Source organism: Macrobrachium rosenbergii, chromosome 29 (genome assembly GCF_040412425.1).
Source record: "Macrobrachium rosenbergii isolate ZJJX-2024 chromosome 29, ASM4041242v1, whole genome shotgun sequence".
NCBI lineage: Eukaryota > Metazoa > Arthropoda > Malacostraca > Decapoda > Palaemonidae > Macrobrachium > Macrobrachium rosenbergii.
Genome location: NC_089769.1, coordinates 26,161,266 through 26,182,007, shown reverse-complemented (window position 1 = coordinate 26,182,007; position 20,742 = coordinate 26,161,266). Strand labels below are relative to the sequence as shown.

Here is a 20,742-nt window from a genome sequence, read left to right as displayed (position 1 = left end):
TATTATTATTATTCTTATTATTATTATTAAAACCATTAGTCAGATATTTGAATCTATTATTAATTTTTATTTTCATTGTTACTATTAATTTCTTATTATTCAAAAAATATTAAAACTTCGGTGATTTTTATAAATTTTTCACAGGTTAAATTTCTGCAAAAAAAATCTCTGTTAATAAATGCATTATAAAATCCTTTTAATAAATGCATTTTTACAAAGCCTGACCTTGTAAGTAGTATATAATTTCCTATCAGAAATTTAATCGATATTGTTCTGTATAATAATATTAAATTGCTCTAGAAGTAAAAGGAAGTATATACAAAATTCTGGATATAACAAAATAACATTTCACTGAAATAAAAAAAATCCCCAGTGGTGGGCATCGGGTATATTTGCCCCTGTGCCCACAGACTTACAAAGGCTTACGTTGCAACGAATGGAACTCGAAAGCATACGCCATTTTGTCCTTGAAGAGTTACCCACTGCTTTTTACAATGTTGTTAAGGTGTCCTGTTACTCAAGGCTGGCGTTTACCAGTTTTCCCTGCTCCTGTAGTAGAGTAGATATATAAAAGCAAGGTGGGGAAGGATTGGAATTCAAAGAAACACTGGATTCCTTAGCTAAAATATCAATCATGAAGGTGGCTGTTCTATGTAAGTATAAATCAGTATTATTTATATTAGTATCAAATTATTTTAGGGACTGGTAATTTACTTTTTGTATGAGAACATGCATTCATATATGTGTACTTATATCGGATCTATATTATGGTGTAAGAAAATAGTATAACTATTCTTTAATGCACTCATACGAGTATATAAGTATATTTACTCTAAATTAAAGAATATAGAAATAGAATTATATTTCTGAACTTTAGTGAATTTAAAATGCTTCTTCTTTCTTGTACACTGGAACAGTACTTGCAGTTGCTCTTGCAACAGCACAACAGTTCAACCAAAGACGTGAATTCAGCAACACAGCCGTCAGACTCGCTGGTCCTGGATTCTTCCAGCAAGGAGGATCTTTCGCTTCTCGTTCCTCTTTTGACAACAGCAACAGTTTCGATCAGCAGAAAAGATCTTTCTCCACTTCTGGCAACAACAATTTCCAGAATCAAAATAATAACTTCCAGAATTTCCAGTCTACCTCTTTTGGCAGTGACAGGAACTTCGGCTCATCACAGTCCTTCCAGAACAATAATCAGTTCCAGTCTGAAACCACAACATTCCAAGGGAATCAACAAAACAAATTCACTTCATCGGATTCCAGAAACCAGAATCAGTTCCAGAATCGTCAATTCCAGCAAAATCAACAGAACATATTTTCCTCCAATGATTTCCAGCAAAATAGGAATAACCAATTCCAGTCTACTAGTGTTACGTACAACTTCCCCCAGAACCAATTCCAGGATTCATTTAACCAACAGAATTCTCAGAACCAGTTCCAGACCTCTTTCGACAGAGATAACTCCAGGAACAGAATCACATTGCTGGAAAATGTTCAGTTAACTCCATCTACTCGTTTCCAGAGTAACTCTGGACAGCAGCAGACATCTGGAATCTCTTTCCAGGCTAACAGGAACCAGCAGAACACATTTAACCAAATCCAGCAGTCTAACCTGAACCAACGAAACTTTGAAGGTAACTTCCGTTCAAACGCCAACAACAGATTCTCCAGTGGAAGTCAGTCTCAGTCCAGTGCTCTCTTTAGATCAGGATCCTCTTCCAGTGAATTTAATGGAGAATTCGACGGTGTTTTCGAACCCCTGAACCTTCCCTCTGGAGCCAGTGCCATCCTCGGAAGCATCTCCACTTCCTTCAGCTGTGCTGACAGACCTTATGGCTATTACGCTGACAAGCAGAACTCCTGCCGTGTCTTCCACGTCTGCAATCCTTATCTCTTCTCTGATGGACAGGTTCAGACTTATCAGTACAGGTGAGAACCCTTTACACTCTTATTTGAAATGCCCTTAACAGTGCCGCGTAAAACTCCTTCCCTTTTCAAGCAGAGTCACATGCATACTGAGTCTTTTAATCAATAGGAGCAATTATGTGTACCTTTTGTTTAAATATAGTAAACCAGATGTCCAGCTCAAAGAAAGACTCAGCAGTGTTACTGTAGTTTAGATTTTGTTTGACGTTTAGTGTTCTTATTAGCAAGCTCTTAATACTGCCTGCAATAAAACAGATTGTAATATAATTCGTCGAAATTATTTTAATCAGTTTAATGAACATATTGAAATCGTAAGTTAATCTATGTTTGATTTTACACAAACCTTCAGAAATATAGAATAATATTTTTAACACTGAATTGTAATACCGAAGCTTAAGGGTGAAGTTCAAGTGACCCACAGATCAAGATGCAATCAGCTAATGCATTATTATTATTTCTTCTTCTTCTTCCGAAGCTTCATGTGTGGCGAGGGCACCATCTTCGACCAGAACGAGTTGACCTGCAAGGCAGAGTACGAAGCCACCCCTTGCCAGGGAGGCCCAGAACTTCTACTTCAGAAACGAACAGTTTGGGCGTCCTGAGGAGAAGTCTTTTTAGAGTCTTTTCCGTAAATCCTGATGTTAACTTTGACTTGATTTGATTGATGTCCTGCGAATCGATGCTGGACGCGAATATACAAATAGTCGAAAATACTAGTGGTATTATAATAATCATTATGGATGTTATTTAATAATATAATAAAAAGAATGAGAGATAAAATCCAGTCTGTTTTACTGTCCTTAGTAAATGACCCATGAAAAGATAGTTATATGAATTTTATTATTTCTTACGAGTGGAAATTGACACAGATATACAATCAATAGAAAATATTAGTGATAATGTAATGGGCATATTGAATGTTATTTAATAATATAATGGAAATAATGAGAAATGAAATCCAAACTCTTTTGTACTCAGGACCATGACCATATAGAAAGAACATGACTGTAGAAAGGAGGAAAAAAAAACTAAAACAAATTCCACAATGAAGTAATAATTCATGACTTTACAATGTTTATTTTGAAATGGGTACCACAGTACATATTACTGCAAGAAAGAAGATGGATGTTTTGAAATATTCGTTTCATATTAACCAGGAAAATAAAGAATTATTTTTACTGTTTGACCTTCTTAACAAAATCCAAGTTTTGTACCCAAAAAGGTTTGTCTTGAAGTTTGTGGCTAAAAAAATCTGTCTGTCTAAAAATAAATCTTTCTATCTATCTAGTTTGAAAAATTCATATTTTTATCCGTTTGTCTATTAATTTATTAATTTATCTTTCTTTTTCTAAAAAAACCATCTCGTTGTTTCACCAAGACACCCCTGTTAGCTTTCAAATGAACAAAACCATAATATTCTTTAAACCCCGATGGAAGGCAGTGGCACCTGTGGCTGTCATCATATGAATAGCTCGTGTTCATCTTCTGAATCAATAATAATAATAATAACCTAATAATAATCGTGCTCCACTTAATAATAATAATAATAATAATAAATCTGTAATCAAATACGAGTCAACGTTAGGTTCTAAAAAAGTTAGAAAGGAGCACCTTTTTTTTCAACCAGCCTGACTAAGTAGAATAAGGAAATAGAACCTCATATGTCAGACATGCCCTACTTATAGGTTTATCCGACTGCTTGGAATAAATCAAAAGTGATAGACCAGGCTTCTGAAAGACATAAAAACAAAATAAACAAGAATAAAAGTAAAATTTCTGGGACAAAAATGAAAAAATAATTTAATTATCACGATCTAAAAAATTCCCAATAACTTCACAAACGTAGCACAAATAACATTCTGTAAATAATGACTAGATTAACTCAATTCTTACTGCATCAGAACGTAAATACCATGAACATATACGACGATGTTTTCAATGACTTGCTACTTCCCTCCGTTGGTGTAAAAAAAAAACAACATCAAGCAAAGAATATCATCTTTCAATAAAGTAATTCTCGAATTGCTTTACCATGTTTATCAACAATGGGGATGCACAAGATAAATGACACTTGAAAGCGATAACCCGATGGATGTTTTCGAAATTTTCTGTGACTGGTCTCTCCTCTTCTTCAATGGCGTAAATTACGCATTATTTTGCGTGTTAAGTTGCGTTCATTCAGTCTTTTGTAAATTGCGACGCCTCCACAGTCTTCGCTATGAAGACAGCTGGCCACGGTTTGGGCTTGAGAATTTGTCCTAACATTATCTTATTTCCAATCTATCTTGTTGCATCCACAAACATGAATAATGGATACACATTGATTTAGATATACAGAGATTATTATTTTTATTATTTGTTATTAATTTATTATTATTATTATTTTCTTTTTTATTATTCCGATTCTTATTATTATTATTATTATTATTATTTGTTATATATCATTTTACTATTATTATTATTTGTCAATATTCTTTTGTTACTATTATTATTATTTCAAGTCAATTTCACCTGTTACTATTATTATTATTATTATTATTATATTCAGAGTTCTCATTATTATTATTATTCTATAATAATTAAAACTAAGTTGAATTCTAATCAATTTTTCATAATAATAATAAATTTCTGCAAAAATAGCTTTGGAATTTTTATAAATATTCTAGTTATAAAATATTCTCTGTTAATAAATGCATCCTTTGCATTTACAAAGGCTGCCCTTGTAAGACTTTTTAATTTCCTATCAGAAATTTAAACTATTGTTCTGTGTAATGCAGTAATATTAAATTGCTCTAGCCTAAAATTATATACAAAATTCTTGGATATAACAAAATAACATTTCACTTTAATAAATTCTAACAGTGGTGGGCATCAATTTTGCCCCTGTGCCCACAGCCGCGAAGGCTTACGTTTCAACGAATGGAACTCTTCTGTCATACTCCATTTCGTCCTTGAAGAGTTGACTGGCAGATTTTTACAATGTTGTTAAGGTATCCTGTTACTACAAGGGGCGTTTAGCAGTTTGTCATGGATGGCGAATATAAAAGAAGGTGGGAAGGATTGCGAACGCCAAAGAAGCACTTTCTTAGCTAAAATATCAATCATGACAGATCTTCGTTCTATGTGGGAAATCATTTTTTCATTCAAGCGTTATTTTAGGGCCTAGCCGTTATCGTTTGTCAGAACATGCATTCATCATACATGTACTTATATCTGACTTATGGGCTGCGGATGAATAGTGTAACTTTTCTTTAATGCACTCTGTCGTAGTTAAGTATATTTCTCGAAATTAAATAATATAAAAGGGAATCTATTTCATCTTTAGTGAATTTAAAATGTTTTCAGGTATTTACACTGGAACAGTTTGGCAGTTGTTCTGCAACATCACAAAGTTCAACCAGGGACGTGAATTCATGCAACCTGCGTCGACTCATGGTTGGTTTTTCTCAAGGAATGATCTTTCGCCTCTCGTTCCTCTTTGACAACAGCAACAGCTCGATCAGCAGATTCTTTCTCCATATTTTGTATAACAACTGTCGCAGAATGGAAATAATAACTAGAATTTCCTGTCTACCTCTTTTCAGTGATGGAACCCTCATCTCAGTCCTTCCAGAACAATAATCCAGTCTGACAGACATCATCGGGAATCAACAAAACAGATTCACTTCATTGGATTCCAGAAACCAGAATCAGTTCCAGAATCGTCAGTTCCAGAAAATGAACAGAACACATTTTCTCTAATGATTCTCTTGCTGGCGGAGGAATAACCAATTTCAGTCTACTAGATTACGAACAACTTCCCAGAACCAATTCCAGGGTTCATTTAACCAATAAATTATAAGAACCAGTTCCAGACCTCTTTCGACAGTAACTTCAGGAACAGAATCACATTTTGGAAAATGTTCGAACTTTTCTTTACAGAGTACTCTGGACAGCAGCAGACATCTGGAATCTCATTCCAGGCCTAACAGGAACCAGCAGAACTTTAACCAAATCATCTTGGGGCAAAGAAACTTTGAAGGCAACTCACCGTTGTAACCATTTTCTCCAGTGGAAGTCAGTCCAGTCCAGTGCTTTGTTGATCAGTTCCTCTTCCAGTGAATTTATTGAGAATTGACGGTGTTTTCGAACCCTTCAACCTTCCTTCTGGTGCCAGTGCCATCCTGGAGCAAGCATCTCCCTTCCTTCAGCTGTGCTGACAGACCTTATCGGTTCTTAAACCGAGCAGAACTCCTGCCGTGTCTTCCACGTCTGCAATCAAATCCTTCTCTGAAGGACAGGTGGAGACTTATCAGTACAGGTGAGAACCCTTTACACTCTTATTTGAAATGCCCTTAACAGTGTAGTGTAACTCCTTCCCTTTTCAAGCAGAGTCACATATGCATACTGAGTCTTTTAATCAATAGGAACAATTATATGTTTATTTTGTTTAATTATAGTAAACCAGATGTTCAGTTCAAAGAAAGACTCAACACTGTTACTGTAGTATAGCTTTTGTTTGACGATTAGTGTTCTTATTAGCATGTTCTTAAACTCCTGTAGAAAACAGATTGTAATATAATCCGTCAAAATTAATTTAATCAGTTTAATGAACATATTGAAATCTTACGTTAATCTATGTTTGATTTTACAAAACCTTCAGAAATACAGAATAATATTTTTAACACTGAATTGTAATATTGAAGCTTAAGGGTGAAGTTCAAAGTGACCCACAGCTCAAGATGCAATCAGCTAATGCATTATTATTATTTCTTCTTCTTTTCCGAAGCTTCATGTGTGGCGAGGGCACCATCTTCGACCAGAACGAGTTGACCTGCAAGGCAGAGTACGAAGCCACCCCTTGTCAGGAGGCCCAGAACTTCTACTTCAGAAACGAACAGTTTGGACGTCCTGAGGAGAAGTCTTTTTAAGAGTCTTTTCCGTAAATCCTGATGTTAACTTTGACTTGATTTGATTGTGTCTTGCGAATCGATGCTGGACGCGAATATACAAATAGTCGAAAATGCTAGTGGTAATATAATAATCATTATGGATGTTATTTAATAATATAATAAAAAGAATGAGAGATAAAATCCAGTCTGTTTTACTGTCCTTAGTAAATGACCCATGAAAAGACAATTACACGAATTTTATTATTTCTTACGAGTGGAAATTGACACAGATATACAATCAACAGAAAATATTAGTGATAATGTAATGAGCATGATGAATGTTATTTAATAATATAATGGAAATAATGATAAATGAAATCCAAACTCTTATTGTACTCATTACCATGACCATATAGAAAGAACATGACTGTAGAATTCCCCCCCCACACAAAAAAAAAGTATAGGCAAATTCCACAATGAAGTAATAATTCATGACTTTACCATGTTTATTTTGAAATGGGTACCACAGTACATATTACTGCAAGAAAGATAAGATGGATGTTTTGAAATATTCGTTTCATATTAACTTCAGGAAAATAAAGAATTATTTTTACTGTTTGACCTTCTTAACTTGCAGTCTCCATCAGTCTTTGTACCCAAAGTTCTGGTTTGTCTTGAAGTTTGTGGCTAAAGTCTATCTGTCTGTCTATCCATCTATCTTTCTATCTATCTAGTTTGATAATTTATTCATATTTTTATCCGTTTGTCTATTAATTTATTAATTTATCTTTTCTTTTTTCTAAAAACCGATCTCTTGTGTTTCCCATTACCTCCTGTTACGTCTTTCGAATGAATACCATAATATTCTTTAGAGGCTTGGATTTCAAGGCAGTGGCACCTGTGGTGGGCTTGTTCTATATGAATAGGGTTCATCTTCTGAAATAATAAATAATAATTATAATAATTGGATTCACAATTTCCCCAAAAACAATCTGATAATAAAAATCACAATTATATAGTAAATATATTACTGAAAAATCAAAGACTTTCGAAAACCTGAACGGTGTTCTCATCAAACAAATTAAAAAAAAAAAAAAAAAAAAAAATAATAATAATTAATAATAATAATAATAATAATTCTGTAATCTAATACGAGTCTTTAGGTTAGGTTCTAAAAAAAAGCTAGAAAGGAGCATTTTTTTTTTCAACCAGCTTGACGAAGTAGAATAAGGAAAATAGAACCTCATATGTCAGACAAACACCGTCCACTTATAGGTTTATCTGTGACTGCTTGGAATAAATCAAAAGTGATAGACCAGGCTTCTGAAAGACTGTAAACAACGCTTTATAAACAAGAATAAAAGTAAAATTTCGGGACAAAAAACTGAAAAATAATTTAATTATCACGATTTAAAATTTGCAAATAACTTCACAATAGCACAAATAACATTCTGTAACTATAATGACTCCCGTTAACTCAGTTCTTACTCCATCGAACGTAAATGACAGTAACATGATAAGACGATGTTTTCAATGCTTGCTACTTCCCTTCGTTGGTGTAATTCCGTCACAACATCAAGTTAAAGAATATCATCTTTCACTCTGGAAGGCTCGAAGCACTTCTCGAATTGCAGTAGCAGCGGTTTAGTCAACAATCCTTCGGGGATGCATACAAGATAAATGACACTTGGTTGTGAACAACCCGCCCGCCATTCGAATCCCGTTTTCTGTGACTGGTCTCTCCTCTTCCTCAATGGCGTATTGGGTTACGCATTGCTTTGCGTGTTAAGTTGCGTTCATTCAGTCGTATTTGCAAATGTACGACGCCTATACAGTGAAGACATCGCAGTGAAGACAGCTGACCACGGGCTGGACGTAGAGTTGTGCAAGCATTAAGCTTATTTCCAATAGAGTATTCTTGTTACACCCACAAACATGAATGATGGATACACATTGCATTTAGATATACAGAGATTATTATTATTATTATTATTATTATTATTATTATTATTATTATTATTATTATTATTATTATTATTATTATTATTCAGAGATTCTCATTATTATTATTATTATTATTATTATTATTATTATTATTATTATTATTATTATTTCATTATTATTATTATTGTTATTATTATTATTATTTATTATTATTTTATTGTTATTATTATTATTATTATTATCAGATATTCTCATTATTACTATTATTATTATTATTATTCAGAGATTCTCATTATTATTATCATTCTAAGGGTTAAAACTTCATGAAGTTGAATTTCTGCAAAAAAAAAAAAAAAAAAATAGCTTTGGAATTTTTATAAATATACCTCAAGTTATAAAATCTTCTCTGTTAATAAATGCATCCTTTGCGATTTACAAAGGCTGCCCTTGTAAGTACTATATAATTTCCTATCAGAAATTTAAACGATATTGTTCTGTGTAATACAGTAATATTAAATTGCTCTAGAAGTAAAAGGAAGTATATACAAAATTCTTGGATATAACAAAATAACATTTCACTGAAATAAATAAAAAAACCCCAGTGTTGGGCATCGGGCATATTTGCCCCTGTGCCCACAGCCTTGCGAAGGCTTACGTTGCAACGAATGGAACTCGAAAGCATACGCCATTTCGTCCTTGAAGAGTTGATCACTGCTTTTTACAATGTTGTTAAGGTATCCTGTTACTCAAGGCTGGCGTTTACCAGTTTTCCCTGCTCCTGTAGTCGAGTAGCTATATAAAAGCAAGGTAGGGAAGGATTGGAACGTCAAAGAAGCACTGGATTCCCTAGCTAAAATATCAATCATGAAGGTGGCTGTTCTATGTGAGTATAAATCAGTATTTTTCATATCAAGTATCAAGTTATTTTAGGGACTAGTACTTTATTTTTTGTATGAGAACATGCATTCATATATATGTACTTATATCTGACCATTATTATGGTATATAGGAAAATAGTATAACTTTTCTTTAATGCACTCATATATATTTAAGTATATTTACTCTAAATTAAATAATATAAAAGTAGAATTATATTTCTGATCTTTAGTGAATTTAAAATGCTTCTCCTTTCTTGTACACTGGAACAGTACTTGCAGTTGCTCTTGCAACAGCACAACAGTTCAACCAGGGACGTGAATTCAGCAACACAGCCGTCAGACTCGCTGGTCCTGGATTCTTCCAGCAAGGAAGATCTTTCGCTTCTCGTTCCTCTATTGACAATAGCAACAGCTTCGATCAGCAGAGATCTTTCTCAATTCTGGTAACAAGAACTTTCCAGAATCAAAATAATAACTTCCAGAATTTCCAGTCTACCTCTTTTGGCAGTGACAGGAACTTCGGCTCATCTCAGTCCTTCAGAACAATAATCAGTTCCAGTCTGGAACCACATCATTCAAGGAATCAACAAAACAGATTCACTTCATTCCAGAAACCAGAAACCAGAATCAGTTCCAGCAAAATCAACAGAACACATTTTCCTCTAATGATTTCCAGCAAAATAGGAATAACAAATTCCAGTCTACTAGTATAACGAACAACTTCCCCAGAACCAATTCAGGATTCATTTAACCAACAGAATTCTCAGAACCAGTTCCAGACCTCTTTCGACAGAGATAACTCCAGGAACAGAATCACATTGCTGGAAAATGTTCAGTTAACTCCATCTACTCGTTTCCAGAGTACCTCTGGACAGCAGCAGACATCTGGAATCTCTTTCCAGGCTAACAGGAACCAGCAGAACACATTTAACCAAATCCAGCAGTCTAACCTGAACCAAAGAAACTCTGAAGGCAACTTCCGTTCAAACGCCAACAACAAATTCTCCAGTGGAAGTCAGTCTCAGTCCAGTGCTCTCTTCAGATCAGGATCCTCTTCCAGTGAATTTAATGGAGAATTCGACGGTGTTTTCGAACCCCTGAACCTTCCCTCTGGCGCCAGTGCCATCCTCGGAAGCATCTCCACTTCCTTCAGCTGTGCTGACAGACCTTATGGCTATTACGCTGACGAGCAGAACTCCTGCCGTGTCTTCCACGTCTGCAATCCTTATCTCTTCTCTGAAGGACAGGTCCAGACTTATCAGTACAGGTGAGAACCCTTTACACTCTTATTTGAAATGCCCTTAACAGTGTAGTGCAAAACTCCTTCCCTTTTCAAGCAGAGTCACATATGCATACTGAGTCTTTTAATCAATAGGAACAATTATATGTTTATTTTGTTTAATTATAGTAAACCAGATGTTCAGTTCAAAGAAAGACTCAACACTGTTACTGTAGTATAGCTTTTGTTTGACGATTAGTGTTCTTATTAGCAAGTTCTTAAGTACTCCCTGTAGTAAAACAGATTGTAATATAATCCGTCGAAATTAATTTAATCAGTTTAATGAACATATTGAAATCTTACGTTAATCTATGTTTGATTTTACACAAACCTTCAGAAATACAGAATAATATTTTTAACACTGAATTGTAATATTGAAGCTTAAGGGTGAAGTTCAAGTGACCCACAGATCAAGATGCAATCAGCTAATGCATTATTATTATTTCTTCTTCTTCTTCCGAAGCTTCATGTGTGGCGAGGGCACCATCTTCGACCAGAATGAGTTGACCTGCAAGGCAGAGTACGAAGCCATCCCTTGCCAGGAGGCCCAGAACTTCTACTTCAGAAACGAACAGTTTGGGCGTCCTGAGGAGAAGTCTTTTTAAGAGTCTTTTCCGTAAATCCTGATGTTAACTTTAACTTGATTTGATTGTGTCCTGCGAATCGATGCTGGACGCGAATATACAAATAGTCGAAAATGCTAGTGGTAATGTAATAATCATGATGGATGTTATTTAATAATATAATAAAAAGAATGAGAGATAAAATCCAGTCTGTTTTACTGTCCTTAGTAAATGACCCATGAAAAGATAGTTATATGAATTTTATTATTTCTTACGAGTAGAAATTGACACAGATATACAATCAACAGAAAATATTAGTGATAATGTAATGGGCATGATGAATGTTATTTAATAATATAATGGAAATAATGAGAGATGAAATCCAATCTCTTATTGTACTCATTACCATGACCATATAGAAAGAACATGACTGTATGGCAAATTCCACAATGAAGTAATAATGCATGACTTTACCATGCTCATTTTAACATGGGTATCACAGTACATATTACTGCAAGAAAGATTGATGTTTTGAATTACTATTATTATTATTATTATTATTATTATTATTATTATTATTATTATTATTATTATTATTATTATATAAGGGTTAAAATCATAGTGAAGTTGAATCCTGTCAATTTTTCATAAGGGTAAATTTTTGCAAAAAATAATTTTGGGGTTCTTACAAATATTTCACAAGTTATAAAATATTTTCTGTTAATAAATGCATCCTTTGCGTTTTACAAAGCCTGACCTTGTAAGTACTATATAATATCCTATCAGAAATTTAAACGATATTGCTCTGTATAGTAATATTAAATTACTGTAGAAGTAAAAGGAAGTATATACAAAATTCTTGGATATAACAAAATAATATTTCACTGAAATAGACAGAAAACCCCGTGTGTTGGGCATCGGGTATATTTGCCCCTGTGGCCACAGCCTTACGAAAGCTTACGCTGCAACGAAAGGAACTCAAAAGCATACGCAATTTCGTCCTTGGAGAGTTGACCACTACTTTTTACAATGTTGTTAAGGTATCCTGTTACTCAAGGCTGGCGTTTACCAGTTTTCCCTGCTCCTGTAGTAGAGTAGCTATATAAAAGCAAGGTGGGGAAGGACTGGAACGTCAAAGAATCACTGGATTCCTTAGCTAAAATATCAATCCTTCCTTCCTTTCTTCCTTCCTTCTCTGACGAGAATTTTCCTTGCCAAATTGTGTGACTTGAGAAGAACAGCAAACAGACTTATGGGGTGCTGTTTGCCAGTTCTCAAAACAGCCACTTATTCAGATCTAATTTTCAAGGCGAAAAACGGTGGAGGGAGGGGAGCAGGCCAAAACACTTAAAATCAGGCAAAAACAGGTGACCGAGAATTCTTCTTGTCAATACATGTTACTTCAGAGGAACAACCAAACTTATGGGTTGCTGCTTGCCGGTTCTCAAAACAGCCATTTTTGGTCAGAAACGATGAAAAAAAGCAAAATGCTGTGGGGAAAAAAATGGTGAAAACACACAAAAAAAAATGGTCCAAAACAGTGAAAACCGGCTGAAACCGGTGAAAATTGGTCAAAAACAGTGAAATGCAGTCCAAAACAGTTCAGAGGTGGAAAACGAGTCATAATAAGTGAAAAATGGTCACAATTGGGTCGAAATCGGCCAAAATTGTCAAAAATTGGCCGAAACCAGTCAGAATTTTTCAAAATCGGCCAAAATTGGTTAAAATCGGTAAAAATCGGCCAAAATTGGTTCAAAATCTGCCAATAACGGTCCAAATTGGCCACAACTGGCTGGAATTGATTTTGGGCTAGAGAAATTCCATAAATACTTATTTGGCAAGCCACCATGGCCTGTCCTCATTTACAAAGAATGCTACTTTCTAATTAGCCTCCCTCTAGGAAAGGTGTGGTTTGTGATGATTACCTGTCTCATATACGTACATCCTAACTTAGAATTAGAACAGGCCTCACATGGTTCAAGTTTAAACTTATCAATTAGAAAAGTTATGTTGGGCTAGTCAGCAGGATACTGAACTATCTGTATTACATGAACAGGTAATAAGCGGATGGCCAAGTCAATCAAAGTTGGTTCTAAAGATTATCCGATCATATTGGTCACTGAGAGATTACCTATCGACAGATAATGCCTTAGTATACTGTTGGTAGAGAATTCTTTACCAGAAGTTTTTAGGGAAGAACATACGGATTGTGCCCATGCTGATCACCAGGGTGTGACAAAGTCTCACCTGAGAGCAAAATACGGTTTTTATTGGCCAAATATGATGGCTGCCTCAAAGAAAACTGTAAAAGATTGTGAAGTATTCCTCCAGGATGCCTAAAGCACGAGGTAGGAACCTATGATTTTCCATGAAATTCCTTCACACACGTGGGAAGAAGTCTCTAGTGATTTGTTCGAGTTAGAAGGGCAATCATGTAGTCTGCATAGTAGATAATTTTGGTAAAATGCCTTTTGTATATGTGCTGAGGTGGTAAAACTCTGAAAAGGCATATTTGCAATTCATGGGGTGCCTAAACATTTAATAATGTGCTACAATACCCTGCAGCTGATTTCAAAAATTTACAAAGGACGGGGATTTTGAACACATTACTAGAGCCCCTCATTATCCCAGAAGTAATGCTTTGCTGAATGGATGCTGGGAGTAGTGAAATCTGTACTCAAAATGGCAAAACAACCAGGCAATGATCCGAAAATGGCATGATTATACCTGCTTAGTACCCCAGCAGAGAACAGAACTCCAAGTCCTGCTGAGTTATTGTATGGAAGGAAAATTCATTCCACTCTACCAGCTAAAATTGATTATAAATTGTTTAGGCTACAAGACCATGTCTCCTTATTAGACAAAAGTGACCACGTTCCAGAGTACTGTAGTTGGAATGCAGGGTTTGAACTTACTTATATATTGCCTGGAATGAAGGTTTTCATGCAAAATTCAAACAAACAATCATGGGTTCCAGGTGCCATTAAACAGAAGTGTAGCGAGCCAAGGTCATATATAGTTCATATGCCTAATGGTAATTTATTAAGAAGGAGTAAAAGAATCAAGCTCAAGTGCAAGTAGAAAATTCTATTTCGCAAACAACCATGCCTCAGAAGACCATAGTGCTGTGCTATAGCCAGATGCAAAAAACAAAGCTGAGGCTGACTTCAATACAAATGTGTTACCTGAGGGCACTGAAATCCCCTGTGGAGATGAAGCAGATCTCACTCATGTTAGAAATGGTACTTCTAGCCAAAATGTTTCCAGTCCTCGAAGGTCTACCTGAATTGTTAAGAAACATGGTAGGCTCCTTGAATAATGTAAATAAAATATTCACTGTAGTAAATTTCTTGCATTTAATGTGTTTCATTTGAAGTCGAAATTTTCATTTTATTGTGCATGTAAAATATGTTTTATAGTTTTGAAGTTAACTGCCAACTTGATATGGTTTGATGCAGGTATTGTACTATGCTGTTCAACAATCAATACTCTATCATTGATTACTGATTGACCTGTTTATTCAGAAGAATGTAATATCGAGCCGTTACAAGGACTAACTTGAAGTTTGTATACTGACGAGTTGTCTGATCTTCTGTACACGCTGAATATAAGAAACATTTGTCCCTGTCACCCTCGTCTCTTAATAGAGCTCCTCGTTGGGCGAGTCGGCAGAGTTGTGGCCTAGCACTCGCTAGACCCGAGTTCGACTCTCCGGCCGGCTAATGAAGAGTTAGAGGAATTTATTTCTGGTGACAGAAATTCATTTCTCAACCACTGGTTAAAACAAGTCTAATCCGGGCCATTCTATCATGTGGTTCGGATTCCACAATACAATTTAAGCTGTAGGTCCCGTTGCTAAGTAACCAATTGGTTCTTAGCCACGTTAAATAAGTCTAATCCTTCGGGCCAGCCCTAGGAGAGTTGTTAATCAGCTCAACGGTCTGGTAAAACTAAGGTATACTTAACTTTTTCGTCTCTTATTAAAGCCTTCCCCAGTGGATGAATTATGAATTGTTAATTCTGTTCTCCCTTTGTTCAGTTAAAAAACTGTTGGGGGAAAAAGGATATTCTTTAAGTCATAGTAACACACACAGAGAGAGAGAGAGAGAGAGAGAGAGAGAGAGAGAGGTTAATGCCTCGAAGAACTTTATCATCTCCATAGTCTTCCTTTGTTTAGTGCCTCATAAAGTGGGAAAGAGGAATGTAGTAAATATGTGTATTTGTCATTATGCTGACTCTAATCATGTGATTGAGCATGGTTGTTGCTAAAGCACAAAGAAAAGGAGATATATATATATATATATATATATATATATATATATATATATATATATATATATATATATGTGTGTGTGTGTGTGTGTGTGTGTGTGTATTATATCCTTGGAGAAGGAAATGTGGTGAAAATGTTACTGAAGGGGAAAATGTAAAACTGAATAATAGAAATCGTTTCGTCAAACAGAAGGGATGAGAAAAAACAGGTAAACGGTTCAATATATTTTCGGGAAATCTTGTTGCTGGTGATGAGGTCCCTCTGTAAGTGTATGATGATTTTGAGCTACTGATTTTCTTGTCATTATCAAATACATATTTATCTACTTTTTTCTTTAGGGACATTATCATTAAAGCCTTTAAAAGTGGATTGGGTAGACTCATAATTCTTTCGTTTGAGTAAATCTTAATTAACAGCTGTGAGTTTTTGCTCATAGAAGGCAAAATCGAGAATGATAAGCTAAGATACATGAGATCCTTCTGAACATGAAACTTTAGAAAGATAAATATCTCTCTCCTGGAAGAAATAAAAGATCAAGAGTGTTTACAGTTTACAAAAACAATTAGTGAACGAGAACAAAAAAAAAAAAAGTACGTATCACTGAAGCTTTTAAGTCACTTGAAATAGTCTTCGTATGACGGAGAATACCTATTATGATCGGGGTCATACGTTTGCATTGCTTACAACCCAGAAACGGCATTATTTTCCACGACGCGCAGCTGAACCCATAACACCGTAAGCATTTAGAATCGAATTCCCTGTATATATGGATGAACAGCTTTCATTTCGACGCACGAATGCATTCCGTGGAACGCCGTAGTTTTAGTGGACTTTCCAGCGTCAATGGACACCCTCCAACACACCGAACGTTTCTGGAATTCATGGCATCACAATATACGTGCAGCACGCTCCCAATCGAACCGTTTCCTTCGCCAAATTTCGTATATTTCTGTCGCGAAAAGAATTCGTTTTTGTGATCGTTCATTACTTCCTGGTTTTCAACAGGAATTCTTTGGGCTAGCGTTACTTAGATTATCTATGTCTCTTTCTACAGTATTTTTTTTTAATCTTACTCATTCATGGAAATTCTTCTTGTCGATTCTGTGTGGTCAAGTAAAATGTTTTGTCTGTTGAATTAAATACATTATTACGTCTAAACTCCTGGTCACAAATTCATGATGACTCTAAAAGGTAAAGCATCACATCGGATCGTAATACCATTATCCAGCCCAGGCTCAATAAATTGCACTGAACTGATTGACTGATTTCACAAACAAGCGTAACCACAATTATGACCATTGAGGCTGGTGACATCCCACAGGTTGCTGAAGGTTATATAATCAGATCATGCAGACCGCGGCTTTTGTTTTGGGTTTGGTTCGGTTTGTTAATTTGTCGCTTTGCTAACAAAATTAAGCAAAGAATTAAGTGCGGATTAGATTTCGGGAGAGATACGGATTCAACTTAAGGGGAAATGAACTTGAGAGGACTGGTTTGCTCAGTCCAGGAGGAGGTTTGCAGCCAACGAACACTCTGGTTCGTGTCTGCAATTAGCACAGAGTTTGTTCGATTTCGTAATCCAGGATTTGCAGTACAATTATGTCAACAGATTTTTCTGTCTTAGGCGATAAGAAAACAACTTCTCGAACAATTCAAGTTAAGTAATTAGGAACTACGTACTAATACAGAGGATTCCGTATTCTGGACTAAACTTTTTTAGGAAAGAATGACTCAGATTCCTTACTTTCGAACAATTTTCTCAGAAACCTTGAAGAATGCCAGCAGTATGTTGTTCTAAATAATATTTTCCGTATTGGGTGTGTAAAGATATATAATATCGTTCTTGTTTAACCAGCATTCTTGATAAGGCCTCAAGAGCCTGTTTACACTGAATACCTGTAAATGTCAGCCACACCTTGTCTTATTTTGATGCGGTTTACGGAACGAGTTCTTCCTCCAGACCAATCGACTAAATTGTCTCAAGGGTCCCACTGAAGAACCAGTCTGAGGTCGACCCCTCCGTCCAACTATTTCGAAGTGCTTGCCGCGAACAGCAATCAAGCAAGCAAGCAATTCTAAGGGTCACAGTTCTTGAGGGCGATCTTAAATGTTGATCAAAGGGGCACAATACTTCAACAACAGGGGAGGGATTATTTATTAAAGACTCCATATCTCTAGATTCGTTTCATTTGGAATTTTTCAAAAGCTTATTCAAATGAAGATCCATGTTTGTTTCCAATTTACGATATTATGAAAAACATAATCATAGTTATCTGTTTATTCAACGTTCTTGTTGCGTTAAAACTCAGTTTTTTATTAAAAAATTAGCAATATATAACGTTAAAAATGTTGTGAAATAATGATTTTTGACTGACTTTTTATTAGAATTCTGATTACACTTCCTAGATAGCTTTTGCATTGACAGTTTATCAGATGGTGACATGCAAAATAAAAGTTTCAACGCGCGTGTTAAGGGTAATTGCTTTCAGAGAACATACATATTTGGTTGGTGACAAGTAGAAGAGAAATATTCGCAAACATTTTTTCAGCTGTTCACAAACGTGAAGCTATTGTTACATCAGATGAAATTCGAAGTGACTGAGAGGAAATCTTGAAGGTCCTCTTTTCTGTGTTTAAGGGTTCATCCAAATTGCAGTCAAACATGTCAAACACACGTCGGCTACTTATCGCGCACACATCTCAAACAGGTTGAATTTATGGCAACGACTTACAGGTAGTCCTAATCAGTGCTTCACAAGATCAAGCAGTATTTGCCAAAGATTCGCTCTCCACTTACGGTCGTTGAATTATTTCCAACCTGTGTGTGATTCGTATTCAGTAATCTACCGAAGTGTGTTTGTGACATGTTTTAATGTGGTGTGGATGCACCCTTTGGCTGATCAAATATGTAATACTACATAGAATTGCATGCTTGCAACAGAATATCATTATACCCCTAGCCAAATAATTGAAGAAGAAGCAACTTTTAAAAATGTTTCGATCAAAAATACCAATTTTTTATTACTTCAAAAGGAAATAGTTGACTTTGTGAATGATCTCTAAATGTGAACATTGTAGTTGATTCGAACTGCTTTTTACGATGAAAGAGAGAGAGAGAGAGAGAGAGAGAGAGAGAGAGAGAGAGAGAGAGAGAGAGAGAGAGAGAGAGAGATGACATTGGTTTTTACCCCTTTTGATATACAGTAAATAAAGTTCAGAGAAGTGTGCAGCAAGACCATTTTCTGCAAACGACAACGAAAGGAGCTTAAAGAAAAGAATTTATTGCCGTCCGTTCTCGACAGTCGCTCACATTTCGATATCGTCTGATCCCCTAACCATTGCCTGAGGGATCCAGGACGAGCTTCGGGTCAAAGCTTCGTTCGTTTCGGGACTTCTTGACAAATGCAGGAGAGAGGTAAAGTAAGAGAAGTCTTCAGATTTTTTGTCTTATTTCTTCCTTTCCTTCAGTCTCCCTCCGAGCCGAAAAACCTGTTCGGCTTCTTTGGTGGCTTCCTATTTCGGTCTTTGAATGTACAAAAATGTCAAAAGGTAACTCTTTAAACTCTTTACAGTTTATCCAAAAGAACCGCTTATTGAAAGGCTCCTTAACCTTTTCAGAGTATGAAAATCTTGTCATTTTTATTCTCAGTAAAATGAAATGAAATAAAAAGGAATGAAATGAAATGCAATGAAATGTCGACTGAATTATTTGAAATGTTATTCTGTTTCTATACAGAATCTTTGTTACTTTATTTCCTCTTTCTTCCCGTTCATTTTAGTCTATGGGAATCTTGATTGACAGTTCAGTTAGTGAAGCGACAGGCTAAGATTGTCTCATAACCTTTTATTTCAAATTCCTAAACTGATCATTTTGAATGTTTCCGGAATTTTACCAGTGTTTCCGTTCCATCGATTCAAATTCCTTTGCTGCTGATAAGTCATACGTTACATTTAGTCGTGGTAGACTTATAATTCTTTCCTTTGAGTACAGTTAATCGCAATTAAAAGCCGTGAGTTAAAGACAAAGAAAATAAAAACGTTCTTAACTGCTTGCAATAACGTATAGTACAAGTTCACAACCTTTTAAAGATAAATAGATTTGTAAGCTGTTAAATAGTTCGATGATTCAAATTGATTTTAAATCTCATAAAAGGCCTCCGAAAAATTGAACAATACAAAATATTTTGTATGAAAGTTGTGTTTACCAAACTCGCATATAAGTATATAGTAACATACTACAGAATTAATTAGATTCATTGTAATACCTGAGCAATGAACTGGGAAAATTACTCGTTTTGTCGAAAAACGCTCAAATCAATCTCAAAAACCATTATACTGCCTTAATTACTTGCAAATGAAGAAAGTCGCCCAAGACAACCATGCACAGAGTCACTGCCTGGAGATATGCTCATGGGTACACGTGGCACAAAATATGTTTGCTCACATCCTGTATACACTAAATGTCTTTTTATACAATTAAAAACTAACAAGATAAAATTAGTAATTCTCTCTGGAAAACATGTAGAAAGCAGAGTGCAGAAAATGAACTGCTTCAGTTTTCTGCAGTGCCGAAATTGCAACAGAGAGAGAGAGAGAGAGAGAGAGAGAGAGAGAGAGAGAGAGAGAGAGAGAGAGAGAGAGAGGGGTTTATCCCGGATAACAAACTTGAGCACGAAGTAGCCGAACGTCCTGCAACGCCTGAAGGCAATTTTTATGTTGTAAACTCCAAGTTCGTGAATGAGATGAGTGAAGTTCACAAACCTTGGTCGGTTTCTCGGAGGAAAAGGAGGAAAACTTTGCTGAGCTTTCTTGCCAGATGGATCAGCAGGATTTAATGGAGACAGAGAGACATGATGGAGAAAAAGACAGCTGAGCTTGTGCCATAGGAAGTATCTTTTTTCTTCTCTCTCTCGACCAGGAAACGTAAGGAGACAACAACCGCGGAATCCTTTACGTGTATAATGCTGTATCAGAGCGAGGTAACTATACCTGTATTTCTTAA

At 35.5% G+C, this 20,742-nt stretch overlaps 1 protein-coding gene across 1 annotated transcript; it reads left to right on the top strand.

Annotated features, from left to right (window-relative positions):
• The first annotated feature begins 634 nt into the window (after positions 1-634).
• Positions 635-11,592, top strand: LOC136854439 (GATA zinc finger domain-containing protein 14-like). The gene is made up of 4 exons (XM_067130731.1): positions 635-653; positions 918-1,935; positions 10,419-10,892; positions 11,368-11,592. The coding sequence occupies exons 1-4, from the start codon at positions 635-637 to the stop codon at positions 11,507-11,509; spliced, it is 1,653 nt and encodes a 550-aa protein (XP_066986832.1). The 3' UTR covers positions 11,510-11,592.
• The last annotated feature ends 9,150 nt before the right edge of the window (positions 11,593-20,742 follow it).

Excerpts from the sequence above, each read along its gene's own strand:
- LOC136854439 (XM_067130731.1), top strand. Across the intron at positions 1,936-10,418 it reads GTTCAGACTTATCAGTACAG|AGATAACTCCAGGAACAGAA; the intron begins GTGAGAACCCTT and ends CTCTTTCGACAG. Across the intron at positions 10,893-11,367 it reads GTCCAGACTTATCAGTACAG|CTTCATGTGTGGCGAGGGCA; the intron begins GTGAGAACCCTT and ends CTTCTTCCGAAG.